The sequence below is a fragment of the Clarias gariepinus genome, chromosome 16, assembly GCF_024256425.1.
Source record: "Clarias gariepinus isolate MV-2021 ecotype Netherlands chromosome 16, CGAR_prim_01v2, whole genome shotgun sequence".
Classification (NCBI taxonomy): Eukaryota; Metazoa; Chordata; class Actinopteri; order Siluriformes; family Clariidae; genus Clarias; species Clarias gariepinus.
Window position 1 is genome coordinate 16,017,105 of NC_071115.1, and position 18,611 is coordinate 16,035,715.

The 18,611-nt window shown below is 38.0% G+C and overlaps 1 protein-coding gene across 4 annotated transcripts in view; it reads left to right on the forward strand.

Annotated features, from left to right (window-relative positions):
• The window catches only part of tbc1d16 (TBC1 domain family, member 16), a 34,781-nt gene extending 16,787 nt beyond the window's left edge, over positions 1-17,994 (forward strand). For all 4 annotated transcript variants that reach the window (XM_053514927.1, XM_053514925.1, XM_053514926.1 and 1 more), the window contains 9 exons: positions 2,090-2,281; positions 4,134-4,281; positions 4,382-4,546; positions 8,799-8,947; positions 12,683-12,817; positions 13,495-13,681; positions 13,862-14,041; positions 16,776-16,922; positions 17,210-17,994. In XM_053514927.1, the coding sequence (XP_053370902.1) occupies positions 2,090-2,281; positions 4,134-4,281; positions 4,382-4,546; positions 8,799-8,947; positions 12,683-12,817; positions 13,495-13,681; positions 13,862-14,041; positions 16,776-16,922; positions 17,210-17,470 (1,564 nt within the window). In that variant the 3' untranslated portion in view covers positions 17,471-17,994. The remainder of the gene's footprint in view (positions 1-2,089; positions 2,282-4,133; positions 4,282-4,381; positions 4,547-8,798; positions 8,948-12,682; positions 12,818-13,494; positions 13,682-13,861; positions 14,042-16,775; positions 16,923-17,209) is intronic.
• Positions 17,995-18,611: the final 617 nt, after the last annotated feature.

Sequence of the window (18,611 nt, forward strand, 5' to 3'; positions counted from 1 at the left end):
CTCAGCAGGGAGCTCAGACTCCTGGACAGCCTGCCTGCTGTCGTCTATAAAGACATGTAGAGACGGATGGAAAGAGAGATAAGAAGAGATTGATTTTTAGCTAGCTATGGATGAGGTGGTGCTAAAATCACTAAATGTGTAAGCACGGGGGGAAGAAAAGGTGTTTAATGCTGAACATCTGTGCTTGATTCAAGTCAATTTTGCTTCATTGAGCCATAGTTTAATTATAAAATAACTCTGTTTGAATGTAAGATTTTAATTTCTAATTTTTTTTTCTATAATGATTAACGTTAATGATTAGACCTAACCTATTTAACTCAAAGCTTATAGTTTACTTTGTTTGTCTCACAGTTTATGTTGTAACTGAGATGAAATATTTAGTAACTACTGCTAAACCAAAAGGAACCATTTGTAGTTGTCAGAGTAAGGACTGCAAGTCTGGAAATAAATCAGATTACCAGAAATGCAGCAGAATTTAGCAAAAATCATGTCTTAGCTTGCATTTCTATTACAGCTTCCTTTTTTTTTTTTTTTTTTTTTTAATTAGCCTTTACTTTTTACGGACGACTGATCATAAATGTTTTTGTGCATTGAAGATGATAAATCCTACAGGAGGAAATTGTAATTCATATGAACATGCTGTTTTGAACTATTATTAGTATTTTGTTATTAATTGTCCTAGAAAATGTAATGTTTGTGGTGTCATGCTAGGACGGTTCAAAAGTACAGTGACAGGTTTTACACCACATCGGTCTTAACCAGACCTCGGCGCAGCATATGGCTTTGTGCGTGATCTTGTTTTGGTTTGCGGTCTCGGATACTACGCTGCCATTAAACACCGCCCTGCCAGTTCGGTACTGTGTCAGGGACGTGTCTGAAAGTGCATTTGGCCTGTTAGACATGCTCAGTTAGAGAGAGCGAGAGGTCTTGGAGCTCAGGTTACGGCTCTGGGAAAAATGAGCAGACTCCGGGAAAGAGATGGCGAAAGAGACGAAGAAGGGGATGGAGAGGGTGGGGTGGTGGGGGCTGGTGTGTACTAGCTGGCAGACGGGCAGATGTGTGTCTCCGTTTAGCTGCGGCCAACACTGTAACTTCCTTACATTCTTCTCATTCTCTCCTTTAAAACAATTGTGTGTCAAACACACCCACACAAACACTGAGACTTACATGTGGACCCTGAGCCTCTTATTGTGAACCCAGTTGTAGAATAGATTCAGCTCTTGTCTGTTTAAATTTTAAGATATTAGCTGACTATGGTTATAATAAAAAAAACGATATTTTTAATTATATGTGTTGAAAGATGTTGCTTAATATTTGCATAAATGCTACTTCTATCTTATATGCTTTTATTTTCTTTTTTTTCTTTTTCTTCTACCAAAATGACAACATTTAAATGTGAGAACCACAAACTATTTGAAAGCAAAACAATATTATCTCCCTTTGAAGGTCAGAGCTGTGTTTGCCTTTTTTTTTTCATTTGAGGGTTAGCTAAGGTGCTAGCTGGCAGAATTTACTGTTTAAACCAATGTTTAGTGTGGTTTACCTCATGTTTATTTGTCCCAACCCCTTTGTCAATGTTCTAAATAACTGTTTGTGTTAAATTAAATGTAAAATTATTCGTTGTCTGCTGGGTTAAAGCTTTAAGGATTATCTGAAAGGTAACATTTGCTTAGTGACCATGTTAGCTTTCCTGTTTAGCTTTGTGTAGTATATTTAGCTCTTATTTAGTGTTATATAACTGTAACTTGGAAAATATGTGTTTTAGGATACTTAGTTTGGTTTATTATTATTTTGGGCTATTATTGTTTTTATTATTTATTTATTTCAAGTGGTCTTGTTGGTTTTAATGTTTGAACATTGTTGCCTTAAAATGTTAGTTTATGCTAATTACTGTCCTGCTGTATATTTGTACTACATACCACTGCTTTCCTGGCAGTGTTTGCTGTAGTGGTCCATGATGGGAAGAAGAATGTTGTGTTTTTATCAAGAATGACCCGTCTCATAATACCTAGCAACAGCGGCTTAGTGTTTATATTGGCAGTTATACCACCGTGTGTGGGATGGACGATAATTATGGTCTCATTTTCAGGGAGATGTGTGATGAGTCCATGACTCACTCGGCAAGCTCCGCTTCCAGTCTGGACAGCCACGCCCTCTCGGAGAGCAGTCAATCTCAGGGCCTGCGATGGGAAGAACAGCAGAAGGTTCTGGCTGTTGAGCAGCTGTGCGGAGTGTTCCGAGTGGACCTGGGACACATGCGGTCCCTACGGCTTTTTTTCAGGTGTGAGGCCAAAGCAGCAACACCATGCAACGCAATGACCTAGTCTTAAAAAAATAATGCATTGGTTCAGGATCGACTATAAGGAATTAAAGTGTTTTCAGTATTTGCAAAGGTCTGATGCCAGCAATGTCAAACAATAACTAGTAAAATATTTTCAAAACATTTAACTGTATTTTGTTTCTGGGATAAGAATAGGTAAGAGCTATAAAAAGTTCCTGTTTAACATTTCATTATTTTAAGAATTTATGCATTTATGCAAGTTTCATGCTAACTATTTAACTATTACCGGCTTAGTAGTTAGCGTTGTTGCATTGCACTTCCAAGTTCTAGGGTCGATTCCTGCCCTGAGTCTGTGATGGTGGGTACTCCGGTTTTCTCCCACAGTCCATTGACATGCAGATTAGGCTGATTGGCGTTTCCAAATTGCCCATAGTCTGTGAATAAGCGCGTGCGTGTGTGGGTGCTCTGCGATAGTTGTACCCTGCCTCATGCCATAAGTCTCCTGGGACCCTGTATACATGATAAAGCGGTGTAGACAATGAGTGAGTAAGAGTGAGTATTCCATTACCAATTCAAGATACCTATGGTAATATTGCATTTTATCTAAAAATATCTCTGAAATAACATACAGATTAAGCTTAATACACAAAACCTTGTTGATTGAAAATTCATGAAAGCACATTACAAAATTAGATAAACATTTACTTTCTTACTGTACTTACTGCACGCCAGCCCTTAGACTTGCCCTTAATTTTATTTGAGTAAAAATGGTTTGTATACTCTCCAGCTAGAAAAATGCTATCAACATTTGTGGTACATACCGACAGGCTACAAATGTGATGAATAGAGACTAGGTTAAAGCCCTTGTAGTATTTTTTTTTTCTGACATTACACATTCTTGATGTGTCAGAAGCCCTTGCTACTTGTGACAGTATGGCACATTAAATCTCATTACAATCCTGCTGCAGGTTCTCTTGATCCTTCAAGGGAATATGGCAAAGAGTGTAAACCAACATTGTCACCTCGTCTCCAAGTTTAGACTTTTAGATGCGAGTCCCTGTGGATTAACAATTATGACAGCAATATGTTACAGATTTTAGAAAGTGATTAGAGACCCTGCTACTTTGCTGACACCTACTGTCATCCCATTTAACACCTGGTGTGATAATTCTTCTAGGTGTCAAAGCATTGCCATGGCAACCATCACAAAAACTGGATGGAGGGTATGACACAGTCTCCTGACTGGGTTTCTAGGTTATGCACTTATCAGCCATAACTTTGAAACCAGTGGAGTGAATTGAAGTGAATAACATTGATTATGTTGTTACAGTGGCACCTGTCAAGGGATGGGACATATTATGCAGGAAATAAACAGCCTGATTTTGAAGCTGGTGTTGTGTTGAAAGCAGATAAAATGGGCAATAATGAGGATCTAACTGTCTTTGATCAAAAATATGGGCAAAATTGTGATGAATCAGTCAGTGCTTCTTTAAAAAGCCAGGTCTTCTAGGTTGTTCATGGTATGGGTGCTGAAAAAGTGTTAATGCTGACCCCTGTCCACCAGATACCATAGCTGTAGAGGTCTAGTTGGAGTTCATTCCTTGAGGAGTCTGAGCTGTTTTGTTAATACAAAAGGGGACCTATACAATATTAGGCAGGTTGTTTTGATATTTTAACTGATCTGTGATTATGTCATTCATTTTTGGCTCATTGAAGTAAATACATACATTTTAGTATGAACGTGCATTTTGTCCAATATTTGTTTGAAATAGTTCAAAGAAAATTATTTTCCATAATAGTTAATCAAACATTATGTGTAGTATACATTATGTTTGATGCCTTTCTGATGCAGTGATGAGGCATGCACAAGTGGTCAGTTAGTCATTGCCAGCAGAGAGAGTCAGTACAAGATCCTGCACTTCCACCATGCTGGTCTGGACAAACTGGCCGAAGTCTTTCAGCAGTGGAAATGCTGCAGGGAGACGCAGCTTAAGGACCAGGTGAGGATGGACACAATAGAAAACGCACAATCCAAAATGGTTTGAAAGTCTCACCAAGCAAAGTCTTAACGACCAGTTCTAATCTAAATCTTTTGCTCAGGTGTCAGATGAGAAGTCGTGCATGCAGTTCTCCATCCGCAGACCTACTCTTCCTTCCTCGGAGACTCACCCAGAGGAACGTCTCTACCGGAGACTGGACGTCAGCTGCTGGCTGCGGCACCTGAATCACAACGGGCAAGTGGAGGAGGAGTACAAGCTCAGGAAGGTGAAACTGGTGACATTTAGTAACACTAATGGATTAGAAATGGTATTTAAAATCTTATATTTAACAAGGTAGGTTCATTTCAGGTCAAGGATACATATAGGTATGACGACTAGAGCAGACCTGGAAAATGTGCATGAGTGTAAATGTCATGAAAATGTTAGTGAGCTTCTTTAGAAGCATAAGATAAAAAGATTACAATTTGGTTTTTTTTTAAGATAAAAAGATTACATATTTGTGGGGACTATGCGTATTGTATTGAACTGTTTGGAGCCTATTCTGCACAATGGGCTGCTTTAAAATGTTTTAAGAAAACATAGGTAGATGGATAGATAGATCAGAGAGTAATAAAATTAGGAAGGACAGTAATACAATAGAAATGTAGAAATACTTACAAAAACCAAAAGAGAAAAAAACAAAGTTAAATAAAAGTATAATATACGATATACAAAGTATAATTGTATAATATCTGTTGATCTTTAAAATTATATAATATCTATATATATATTCTTTGATATATCAATCTATTAAAAGAATGAGATCTATATGTGCCAAGTATAGCCAAATAAGGATGCAAAATCCATGGAAATTGAGATATGCAGAAACTTATATGGCAATTAAAAGTGAAAACGATGCAAAACGTGAGTGGTGCAAGACTGAGATAATGAAGGTCAATGTAGATTAGAGTGCAAGATGAGTGATAGGAGTCTGTTATGAAATGAGAGCTACATGCATAACTATGAATGAATAGTGGCTGAGGGACAATCACAACCAAGAATCCCAATGACGTCCTCAGGCACCATAAAAAGAGAACAAAAGATTTCCGGAATCTTTCCGTGCTGGGCAAAAGCTTTAAACGATGGGTGACTGGTGTTGGATATGATTTGTTAAAGCACTTTGTTAAAGGTCTTTACCAGCACAAGCTCCAGCAAGTCTAGTTTAAAAACAAACCACAGATTCTGCTCTCCTAACCACCTTGTTCAGTTGTATGAGGCTGTATTTTACCCTCTTGAGGCCAGAACTTCCTCATATGAGATTTTTTTCATTACGTTGTGTATATATAATCTTCTTCAGTCTTCATATGGGAACCATTTGAACCAAACTCTCTTGTGTTTGACAACGTAGTTATTATGTGTCCTAATAAAGAGAAACATTGAGGTGAAATGTACAGTGTACACATCAGTTGAGCCCTGGATTAAAGATTTCTTGTTAAAAAGCTAACTGTTGCAACTTTACTGTTTAATGTTGTAATCTTTCTATAATATTCAGCATCTTTTTTTTTCCTTTCTCAATTACACCACATTTATCAAAACAGGAAATATGTCTGTAACCACTGAGATGAGTCAAGGAACGAAAACACGCTTTGTCTAAGCTCTCATTTATGGCAGTTTAGTGAATATATACATATACTGTATACTGCAGCCCTTATGACTATTTAAAGTCTTCTTTTCTTGACATGTCCATAGTTTAATTCATTACTAACAGTGCTTCTCAAGTTAAACCAGCCACTGTAACAGTGACTAATCCTCTATTATTCACTGGTACTTTATCCTAATAGTTTAATCAAGCTTGTGGTCTGGTTATCACTACTTAAGGAATATGTGTGTCAGTCAATCAGTCATGGCTCATTAGCAGTTGTGTTTAAAATATCCAGTTTTTGAATGGTAAGGAAGTTGGCACATATGAGTCATTAAACTTCTGTGATCTAAACAGCCATATAATTTTTTTTATTAGTCATTAGGATGTCTGGAAATTGTTTTGTAAAACACAGCAGGAAACCTGATAAAGAAAGAGCATTTTTTTCCCCCCCTTTGGTGTTCATTAATAGGGAGGGTGACGATATACAGTACTGTGCAAAAAGTCTTTAACAGTTTCATCTAAAATTTTGTAGATTTGGATTGGAGAAATAGAAATCAATGTTTTACTTTGATTTAAACATTGGTTGTTAATGTATTAACCTCAGCCTCAACCTCATTTCCCCTCTCGTCTGTTCCATTTACTCAGTATTCAGCATGACCAGTATCATCTGGCATCATCTGCACCTGTTTTGTGGTTCATGCCATAAGTTATTTGTTTTGTTTTATGCTTGGAATGAATCATTGGTCACTGCGTGGCTTAACAAACAAAAACATTCTTAAAATATGTAAAATTAACTGGACTTAAAATGGGAGTCAAAAACTTTGCAGAAAGCCTGGAAAACTATTCAATATATATATAATTTTTTAAATATAATTTTATTTGTATAGCGTTTTTAACAACTCATACGTCATTTGTCGCAAAGCAGCTTTACACAATCAACAGAAATGATGAAAGTTTGTATAAAGTCTGAATGTGTGTGAATCAGAATGATCAGTCCCTAAACAAGACTATCAGAAGCCCCTCCCAAAAAAAACCCTCTATTGATTGATGCCACCTCACATGTTTAGCCCCTCCCATTTCACCCATCTGACTCCACCTTAATCCACTTTCCCCACTTAACTCCACTCCAGGGCCCGTATTTACAAAGCATCTTAAGTCTAAAAGTTGCTCCTAGTAAATTGCCATTTTCTTAGAATTTCCTCTTAAATTTAGGACCAAATCTCAGTAAAGATAAAAATAATTCACAAAACATCTTATCCCTAAAAACAGCTCCTAAGGTAAAAATTGTTAAGAGTAGCGAGGAGGACTTTTAAGAGGCTTAAAAGTTTCTATAGCAGAGGACAAAATTGTGGAAAGACGAAATATTCTCCAACACTGAACGTAAAAGTAAACACTGATCTACTGTCCTGTTTGGTTTTCTTGTTGATTTACTTCCTTCATCTCTCTTAAACAGACTGTCCTGTAATCATGTAAACTGGTAAAAGCTGAGACATTTTGCTCCCATCAATGGAACACAACTAATAAAATCAGTCTGATAAATAAATGTAAGAACTTAAATATAGTAACTACTGCCCGGAAATCAGATGCTTCAAAACTAGACACATTTTCAACATTTGGCTGTTTAATTATCTTTAAGATATTTAGTTTATAACAGAAACTTTGTATAATGTAGCCTGTAGTCATGATTATACAATTTCTTTATATACAAACATTATTATTTCTCTGTCTGTTCTATTATCATATATTCCATTTTCACAAAGAGCGCATTTTAAGGCCTTTACAGATTTATTATTATTTATTTTTTTTATCAACCAGTCACAGTCCTTGAATTGTGCATCATCCCCAGCAACGGGTTCAACCACACCTCCTCACTAAGATAAAGGGTTTTGTACTTTCCTTTCTCAGAGTTGCTCTGAAGTTTCCTAAATCACTTTTAGTCTAAGACTCCCAGCTAGGACGTTTCAATGCTAAAATAGAGGCTCTCTGAGAGAATTCTAAGAAGCTTTGTGAATACGGGCCCAGATGATTAGCCTTAGGCTTTTTTTTTTATTTGACAACACCAAAAATTTTAAGCCCCACCCACTTTACCCTCCACCAGTCGTAAGCCCCTGCCCCACTGACTCCTATTCCTTGAGACTACATAAAAAAATGTTTTTAAAAAGTCTGGATCTTTAAAAGAAAAATATGAAGCTTGGCTCAAGAATTTTGCACAGTGCTGTACCCATACAGTATGACGGTACACTGTAATGAAATAAGAAATAACATTTATAACATCAATTCAGTGGACGGAACAGATGTGTCAGGGGTTCCTGAGTGGCATGTTAGAAAGGTGTTGACTTTATTGTCTGGAGAACGTTTTCAAATTATACTGATGCCTTAGCCTGCTTTAGGAGTCTAAGACAGCAAAATTTATTTGCTGTCAGTGGGAGATAGATGATACCTTTCTGTCCTACAAATCATGGTGTTTATGGGCATCTGTGCAAGTTGAAGTGTGTTACACTGCCAGGTTAAAAAGTTCCCATTGGTTTTGTGTCTCTTAGGGGGACGCTTTGTCCTTTCCAGGTTGGTAGCTTTCGTTTGATAAGGCAGACATTATTGGTTGTTGGGACTTGGGACCTAGACAAAAATAGTAATCGGTTAAAAAATAGAAAATGTGTTGTCTTTTTAAAATTATTTAGTGAATTGCTAAAAGATTTTCCTGCATTAAAAAAAAAAAAAAAAAAAAAAAAATATATATATATATATATATATATATATATATATATATATAATTTTTCCTAACAATGTTAAAATGCCCAGAACATAAGCGATGTAGCAATTGGGTAATAAGTAAAAAGTAATCTCGTTCTTAAGTGATGTAATAAAAACAGATTTCTGGTTTGTTTTGTTCCTTCAGGCGATCTTTTTCGGGGGAATAGACCCACCCATCCGCGGAGAGGTGTGGCCCTTCCTGCTGCACTACTACAGCTACGATTCCACCTCAGAGGAACGTGAGGCCTGGAGGCTTCAGAAACGCACCGAGTATCAGGAGATCCAGCAGAGAAGGTCAGGCGCTTGGCATGTTCTGTAGCACTAACAGCATGCAGATGTACTTGAACGCTACGCTTCCTGTCAAGCACAATCCTTACTGCAGGGTTTGCACCACACCAAGCAACATGTGGTCTTTAAAATCGTGATTAAAACATGAGCGGTTTATTTTATTATCAAAGTTCAAAGTGCGCATGTATACATTAAATTACACGTAAGGGACAGAATGATTAAATAAATCAAAAAGCTGAAACACTGTTATTTATACCAGAGTGTTTTTCTGTTCTCGTCGCTGATTGGTCAGCAGCTCTGACGGTAGTGAGCGAAAAAGGACAAATCACAAGACTCATTCTAATACAGTACTGTTTTTATATACGAGAGGTGTTTGAAGTCAAAAAAGGAACTTTGTGCAGCATAAAAGAACACGCTTCTGAGAGTACAAACTACTTTTATTTCTCTATGTATTCTCATGGTTAAGGCACTTATCCTTGCGTTTTAAATGAAAATTTAATTCAACACCATATATAGTATGAAATGCAGTTAAATGCTTACACAACTGTTTGTCTTGTACTTTTATACAGTTTGACTAGTATTTCACTCGTACTTGCACACTTATGAAACACTGGCCTCTGAAGAACTCCTTTACTGCCTCAAGCATGTGGAAACGGCTTGGAGCAAGGTCAGGAGTATACGGGGGATGTGGCAATCACTCCCAGACGAGTTCCTGTAATGCGCAAGTGCTGTTTGTGAATAATTGTGTATACAGTTCCTACAGATGGACGCGTCTCTCCCACAAGTCATCAACAAGTTGTCTATCATTTTTCGAGAATGAGGGTTGAAAAAGCTCCGAGCCATCTCGGCTCGGGATAGTCATTCACGGATGTACCGCCTGCTTTATAACGTTTGCACCATTCAAATGTTGTATGTGATGTATGTAAGGGTGTTTCATCACCGAAATCTCATTACAAGTCAGGTGTTACTTGAACAGCCCTTTTTTAACAGCTAACTCTAACAGAATTGTAGGAAGGACATGCCATTTAATTAAAGCCTTAAATTAAAACAAAGAAAAAAAAGTTAATTACTTAACAAAGAAAAAAGTCCTTTTTTTTTTATAATGAAATGATTTACAGTTATGGAAGACTTTCTCATTGTCTTGATTTTTGCCATTGGAGTAATTTTATTATTATTTGAATTTTGTAAAAAATTTTGCTAAAGTATGACAAGTTGCTTTTTTGCCTCTTTTTTTTTTCTTTCTATTTTCAAGAAAGAGGAAAAAAGAGAAGCTGGTAAAGGAACAACTGTTTATAGCTGTTATAACGCAAGTGATGACCGGAGCATACTTGTCACATGGATGTTTCACAATATTAAATGCAACTATGAATGAACAGATAAACATATGAGGTTAGTTGTTAATAAAATTAATGCATAGTGAAAAACCCTTGGCGAGTGAAGTGTGGCGTAGGAATTAACACACTTTGCAACATGTTGGAAAAAAAATCAGCTTGGGGTAATAAAACCATGTTTATGTTTTATTGCTTATATAATTAGACTGTTTAAAATATAAAGTAGGAAAAAATGATTGTGTCATGCTCAAGATTATTAATCTGTACGTCAAAGCGGAGGTATGTAATTACACGCCAACTAAATGCCATTTGTCCCCCCCGAATGCAAGGGTGCTTCACTGTTTTTCTCGGAGTTTGTGAATGATCTAATTTTGCAACCTGACATTGATTTAATGATGTATAAAATCAATAAGTTAATAGGCAATACTACAGTAGCATTGCAATTCTGACTCCAACCTCGAGTGGAGTAGCAATTACTGTGTAAACCATATAAACGTAATTTACAAACAACCTAGTGGTGGTGTTAATGCTTCAAATACACCGGTAGCGACGTATAGTCATTTTCAGCTTCGCACCCAGTTGACAGCACTCTGATCATTATAGCTTGCATTACAGGATCTTTTCACAGGCTGTCTTAGCGCCTGCTGCGAGTCTCTGTGGATGTAACTAGCAGAGACGTTGCAGTCCTCTACCAATCAATAAACACGTGTGCACATACGTGCACAGTGTGAATTAATGTGTCCCCAGGGAAATGAGCATGTCATAACTGATTAAGGCATCGTGTGCCCATCGATCACGGGTTACAAATGCTCACTGTGGGTTGACTAATACGGCTACACTGTATTTTTTTTATATATATTTTATATATTCTATTATATATTCTATTATATATATTCAGAACAGTTCTAGTTTTATGATATGCAGAACTAGTTTTATGATATGCAGAACAATTCTAGTTTTCTTTCAAACGCACGTCATTATGAATGATCTTTAGTGTCTCTGTGCTCTGGTAATCGAGTCGCTTGTAATATCTTCAGATCGTTAATACTTGCGTGAGCATTGCAAACATCATGTATTCTTCAGACTGATTAGAAGGACATCTGGACTTTACCACTGATGTTTTGGCAACGCGTGGGTGAAATGCAAACACTAAAATGATGGTATGACATGCCAGACACACCTGCATTTAGTACTGTAATCTCAAACCATTAAACGTGCCTTAGGTGTGGTAGGTCAAATAGTGTGAGTACAATACTGAATCTCCTACAGTGAAATCTAAATCGCCTTCACGTCAGCAGTCTTTATTCATCTCTCCTTGGGGAGTTTTTGTGCTGTCGCGCCTTTTAATTTCAATCAATATGAATTTGTGGGGTGTGTGTGTGTGTCTGTGTAAGTGTAATTGTCACTGGTTGTTCAACTGTAAAGACAGAGTCCTCAGAGAGGTATGCAGAAAAAGATGTATTAAAAAAAAAAAAGAGTGAGAGAGAGCAAGAAGGAGGGGTGGAGGGCTACCGGGGGAATAGTTTGCACAAACACAGGCTCTGAAACAATTGTGTGAAGTTGCATCAGGTTCTGGTGTTCATGCAAAGCAAACAGTGTTAATTAAATCCCACCTGCTTGGTGAGCATTTAGTCCGTTAGCTGGAAGGTTTGCTACACCTCAGCAAATCGATGAAGGCAGAAAGCCAAAAGCGTTTATCTGGCCCTGTGTGGCTTTAATAAATTACAGAAGGAAACAGAACAAAACAGTTTTAAGTGTTCCCACGTGTCAATGAAAGAAGCCACCGCTTTAAGTGCATTGGCTTTAGGAAATCGGTCTTTAAAGCTTTCGGGATTCTTCCATCCAGGTAATTAAACGTAAAACAAGAAAACACAGTCGTTTTATCCGAAGAGCAAACGCGTTTTCTATTACATCTTTTCATCTTTTGACATATAATTAAAGAGGGGAAAAAAAGCAGAACTTAAGAACAAATGAAAAGGGGAAATGAAAATTTCTGTTGTTTTTCATGAAATGTCCTGCGTCCATGATTTGCTGCCAAAGAATTTTTTCCTCCGAGTCACAGATGACCTTCTGACCACATCACTCTCTCTCTTGTTTGTATGTGTGTCTGTGTCTGTATGTGTGGGTCTATAGAAACAATTTTCTTAAATGACTCACCATTTAGAAAACATTTCCTTAACGTTGCCAGATTCATTTGCATTCCTAGTGAGATATTCATGTGTACTGTACTGGTTGTTTACCTGTTTATTCATTCATTTATTCATTTATTTTATGTCATTATAAGCATTAAAAAAAACTCTTCTCAGACATGAAGTTACACAATATGAAAGCTACTTTGCAGGAAGTCTTTTTAAAAAACAAAAACATAAAAAAAAATCTTGTATTCATCTTAAACTCGATTTCTTCCTAGATTGTCGATGAGCCCTGAGGAGCACAGCGAGTTCTGGAGGAAGGTTCAGTTCACAGTGGATAAGGACGTGGTGAGAACTGACAGGAGCAACATGTTCTTTAGAGGAGAGAACAATCCCAACGTAGAGATCATGAGGTCAGAGTCTGACACAATATTCAATTTTCTGACACAATTTCTCTACATTGCATCCAGCATTGCCTATTGATTCTCATTACCAGGATCATATGATCATCTTATTGCTAAATATTTAAACTAAATAACATTCGAGCAAACATGCTTCATTTTATTATCTTTCCTCAAACATGTCCAGCAACAGAAATGCTAAGCAGGAGTGTGTGTGTGTGTGTGTGTATATATATGTGTGTGTGTGTGTGTATATATATATATATAAAAAATGTGTGTTGCTGATAGAAGTATATATGTTTAAACTATATGTCACTCCTCAGTACCCAGTCAACAGCAGTGCACAGGGCCGAACCCCATTGTTTTTGAAATATACAGTACATGTGGAATAATGTACTGCAGTGTGTGTAATAGTGTTCAAAAAGTACAGAGTAAACCGTTCCACACCCACAAACAGTAGTCACTACTGTTCCGACTGTTGAAGCACCCAATTATGTATGGTAGTATGGTAGTCCTGTCCCATTGAAGAACAGGATAGACGGGAGTGCTGAGAAGTTGCTTAGCAACAGATGGACCACACTCACACACAGCACACTTACAAGTTACCCATGGAGTATTTGTAAATACATGGCAGCTGTATCAACTGAGATATGCCTGTACAGGATGTTATCTAGTTTTTCTTCTTCCAGACGTATCCTCTTGAATTACGCGGTCTACAACCCTGACATGGGCTACTGCCAGGGAATGTCTGACCTGGTGGCTCCACTCCTGACCGAGATCCAGGACGAGAGCGACACATTCTGGTGCTTCGTGGGCTTGATGGAGAACACCATCTTCATCAGCTCCCCCAGAGACGAGGATATGGAGCGGCAGCTGGTGAGCGCTCACAGACTTGAGCTGGGAGCTTAAACTTTAGTTAATCATGGGCTTGTTTGAAAGAGCTGAATCGTCTTGGTTTAAGTTTACAGCCTGAGGAAAGTGTTGAATAACAGATTCTTGAGTTATTGAGGCATTTGCGGCATGTTTCAATGGTTCCGTGTCTCTCTTCGAGTGCAGATGTATCTGCGAGAGCTCTTGCGCTTGATGCTGCCGCGGTTCCACCAGCACCTGATGCGGCTCGGGGAGGACGGCCTGCAGCTGCTGTTCTGTCATCGCTGGGTTCTGCTCTGCTTCAAGCGTGAGTTCCCAGACACAGAGGCACTGCGGATGTGGGAGGCCTGCTGGGCTCACTATCAGGTACAAAACACCCCTCATACAAATGTAAACGAGGAATAAAAAGATAACTTTTTAATCCAAATTAGGTGTACTCTGCATTGTTTTCACAAATGCAGTGTTAAATCCATTCGAGCAGAATCTTGTACATGTACCTTCTGATGGGGACAAGGTGAAAGGACAACAATCGCACTTGAGCTTGGACCAAAAGAATCAGTCTAATTAAAGGTAGTTTAGGTCTGGCTCTATGCTTCAATTGCAATGAGAAAGCAATTTAACTGTGAATCAACCTAACTGCAGGAAGTAAACCAGACACGCTGTGTATTTTAAATAGCAGCTGCATTTTTTTTTGTAGCTTTGAGCTCTTAAACTGAGCCATGATGTGCCAACGGAGCCAGTCAGAGCTGTGGAAAAGTGAGGTGCTCTGGAAATTTTGAATGACAAAAAAAAAAAAAGTCAAAGGGGACCCAATTTAGTCATTTATAGACATTCAGCTGTGTCTCCTCTCCAGTATGTGTGTGTACAAAGAAAAACTGTGCAGAAAAAAAATCCCTACTTTTTGTCTCTTTTTTTCTTTTCTTTTTTTTTTTTTTTTTTTTTTTAAAAAAAAGCCTTTTAGATTTTTTCCCCTGTTGTGACCTCATATAAGAAGAGCCCCTCCCCCTGGTTTGTTGTTCAGCTTTGCTGTTCTCTGATGGGCGTGGCTCAGCAGTGTTTTATTAATGTAGAAACCAAAGTGGTGCTTTTGAAGAAGGAGCGAAAAAACGAAACCAGATTGAGGTATAAAAAAAAAAAAAAACCCTATTACCAGGCACTTTTTGAATTAGTTCTGAGACCTGTGAGACATATGGGATCTTTAAAATAATTGCTGGATGCAATCGTTTTAAATTAGTGATATTTTTAATGATTTTTTATTTTGTTTCAGCGTATTGCTGTTCTATTATTATCATTATTATTAATATTATCATTATTATCATTATTTTAATTATTATAGTTATTTTTGTTGCTTTATTTATTTATTTATTTATTTATTACTTTTCCCTAATTCGTTCTACCCAGCTCTCTCTTGTCTATCTTGACAACACATACCAAACAGAGTGTGAAGAATATTACATGCTTTACACATGATATGGGATGACATTTGACATTTCTGGCTTTTTTCTGACTTCTGCTTATGAAGAGTTTCAGGACACAGTAAAACACTGAGGAAAGTGCAGTCTGCCCCCTTCCACATACATGAGCTCACAGACACCCACCATTTTCTAGTGTCTGTGTGATTGACAGAGCCCACCATAGTCATCCCTTCCACCAGGACAGCACAGCCATATTTAATTCCTTGGCCTCGGTCACTGTCAGGATTCAAACCTTCAAGCGACCGACCGACAGTATGCACTTGTTACAGCTTATTAAGTTATTACGTTTTCCGTGTATATTTTTAGCCCAACACAACCCCTCAGCCAGCTTTAGTATTAAAAGTATAAATGTTCGGTGAGCTCTAAACCACATGAACCAAAATAAAGTATTCAGACTATTATGAATGAATAATTAACATCATTCATTGTCTAAAGGATGTTTGATAATTTGGAGACATTATAATAAATGTTAAGATTGTTCTTGACAGTACTGTATGGCTGTAAAGCACATAAAAACCCACTTCCTTTTGCATATCTAACGCGCCTCACACGCACACACAACCTCACACTCCCCATCTGACCGCATATGTACTTTTTTTTTTTTCTTCACGATTTTTACTTCCTCATGACTTCTCGCTTTGCAAATGTGCTATAGATGACTGGAAAGCCACAACGCATGGGCTGAGGTGTCAAATAATAACCCACAGCTAGTGTTAACAAATAATAAGTAGCTTATTTTCTTACCGTTCACTCTGGCTCATTAATCGAGCACTTTTTTTTTTTGGTACAGTATTTCTTTTGGAAAACACATTCCTTATATATTTAGATTGGTGTATTTATATATTGGTGATGATATTTCAGAAATGTAGCTAGTGCAAAAGTTTGCATACCATTAGGATAAAATGTGATTTTATTTATACAAACACCATATTTAGTGTGTTTGGGTTCTTTATAAAATGGGTGATTTTACAAATTATTTTTGCAATTTTATCAGTTTAAATGTTTGCATCTTCATATCAAGTTAATAACACTATCGCACTTTGCCTGACTACAACCCTTTATTGTGTCCTTTCCGCAGGATTTAGTTTCTTTAATCCGCTTAGACTTCTGAGAGGGTCATGCAAGAACATCTTGCTTTTGGATTGTTCCAGCCTGTCTTTCTGTTGGTATTGCCTTGTGTATTAGAATTTTGTGTGTGTGTGTGTGTGTGTGTGTGTGTTTCAATACACCCACATTTCATGTCGAACTTCCTGGAATTATTTGTAGTTGAATTACCAAACAGTGATTCATTGTTCTTAAATCCATTCATAAACCAAGGGAGGTGCAAGCTTTGAACTCTGGCTGTATCAGTTTCGTTCCAGATGTGCGTTACTGGAGCTCCAAATGACAAATGTACAATTGTATCGAATGAAAGGAGCGGGTAAATAATGCTGGAGAGCATCACTCTTACTTTAGCAGCCATCTCCGATGAAACACTAATGAGGATGAGATGGTAATTGTTAGTCTAACACAGCATGACATTAGCATGTATTGACTCGGCGATAATCAGGTGACGGAGGAGAGTCGAGCCCATTTACTCTGTCCGCTAATTCACATCACGACTTCTTTTTTCTTCTTCTTGACAGACGGATTACTTCCACCTCTTTCTGTGCGTGGCCATCATTGTTCTCTATGGCGATGATGTCACGGAGCAACAGCTGGCAACAGATCAGATGCTGCTGCATTTTAGCAATCTCTCCATGCACATGAATGGGGAACTGGTGCTGAGGAAGGTACAGTGATCACACACATTAATGCACTCTTAAGCTGATAATAATCATATTCAACGCTTTGTAATGCAAGTTTTCTAACATCATGGTTGTAATTCTAGAACTGGACCTAGTAATCTAAATAAAGACATAAAGTGCTTTCTTTGTATCTAATGACCTTTCAGAGCTTTGCAACCTCTAAATGTCACAATCTGATTACTTTTGACCTATACTATAGTTAGACTGTTACTGTTACTTCCTACCTCCTGCTCTAGAACTTCACTTATCTCTGTTCTCTCCCATGTTCCCAGGCACGAAGCCTTCTCTATCAGTTCCGGCTGCTTCCCAGGATCCCTTGCAGTCTGCACGACTTGTGTAAGCTGTGCGGGCCCGGCATGTGGGACAGTCGTTACATTCCCGCCGTAGAATGTTCCGGAGAGCATCCGGACTCGCAGAGCTGCCCCTATGGAGGCATGGCCACCCCGCAACCCCCACCATCGCCGAGCCAGCCTAACGAGGGCAAGCGGGGCTCTAAAAAACGGGACATCTTTAACTTTCGCAAGCAGCCTTGACTCATGGCTGAAAGCTACATTACCCATAATTCCCAGCTTCAGACGTACGACCGAACAGGTAGCTGGATGAACGCAGAGCGCAGCGCAACTAATAGTCATGTAAGAGAGATGTGAAAGGATCACTGCCTACTTCAAACACATATTCATGTGTAACTGATATCAGAATCAGCACTGAATGGAAGGCTTTGTTTTTTTTTTTTTGTTGAATGAATGAATGAATGAAGCGGCGCTACTTGGTGATCAGTGCTGGATTTATCTGTGTCTGGTAAACGTCAGGATTCAGAAGACTGGCGAGTCGTACAAAAAGGATATATCATGACCTTTGTAATAGACAAATCAAATATATTAATACTTTTTCTTATTTTTTCTTCCTTTTTTTCATACCGTATGCATGTGTGTGAGTGAGAAATGTTTAAAAATAAATTTATTATTATAAATCACTATTTATTATAGTGATCTCGCTGCAGTAACTGGAGCAGCTTGTCCTGTCAATCTATAACTGAAATAAAGAAAGATGAAATTAATGATGCAAAAAAAAAAAGAACCCTATTTACTCTTTCCATACCTCACCATATATTGGCATACAGAGACTATAAATTACTTACAGTCAGATATTTATAAAAGTTCCGTATATTTTTTTGTTTGTTAACAAAGCAATATATATGTATATTTAGATTTTTTTTAGGATATTCAACATATTTTATCACTAAACACATCAGCAATACTTCCTGTTCCTAACACACAATTGTGCATGCATTGTCTTACATTAGAACTAATCAAGCGCTGATCAGATACTTGGCTGGTTGAGGTATAACGTTAGTCCCACCGTAGTGTCGTCAGGTCTGTGCTTGGATGGCGGTGCCATCGCCTCATGTGTTAAAATCACGACTGTGGCAGAAGGTCTTAATCCGCTCCATAATGCCTCACTGCGCCGCAGGGGAGAAAAGCGCTCCAGTCCAAACCCAAGTGGGACTTTGTCTATAATTACTTAATCTGGGGATGTTAAGCTGCTGGATGGATGGCGTTCAGGGTTGTGCATCTTCGACGACCGAGTTAGTGGGCTGAAGATGGCCCGCAACTTAAAGGTTCCCCAGAGCCTGTTTGAGAGCAGCTCGGAAAGCAGCAAGCCGCAAATTGCCGT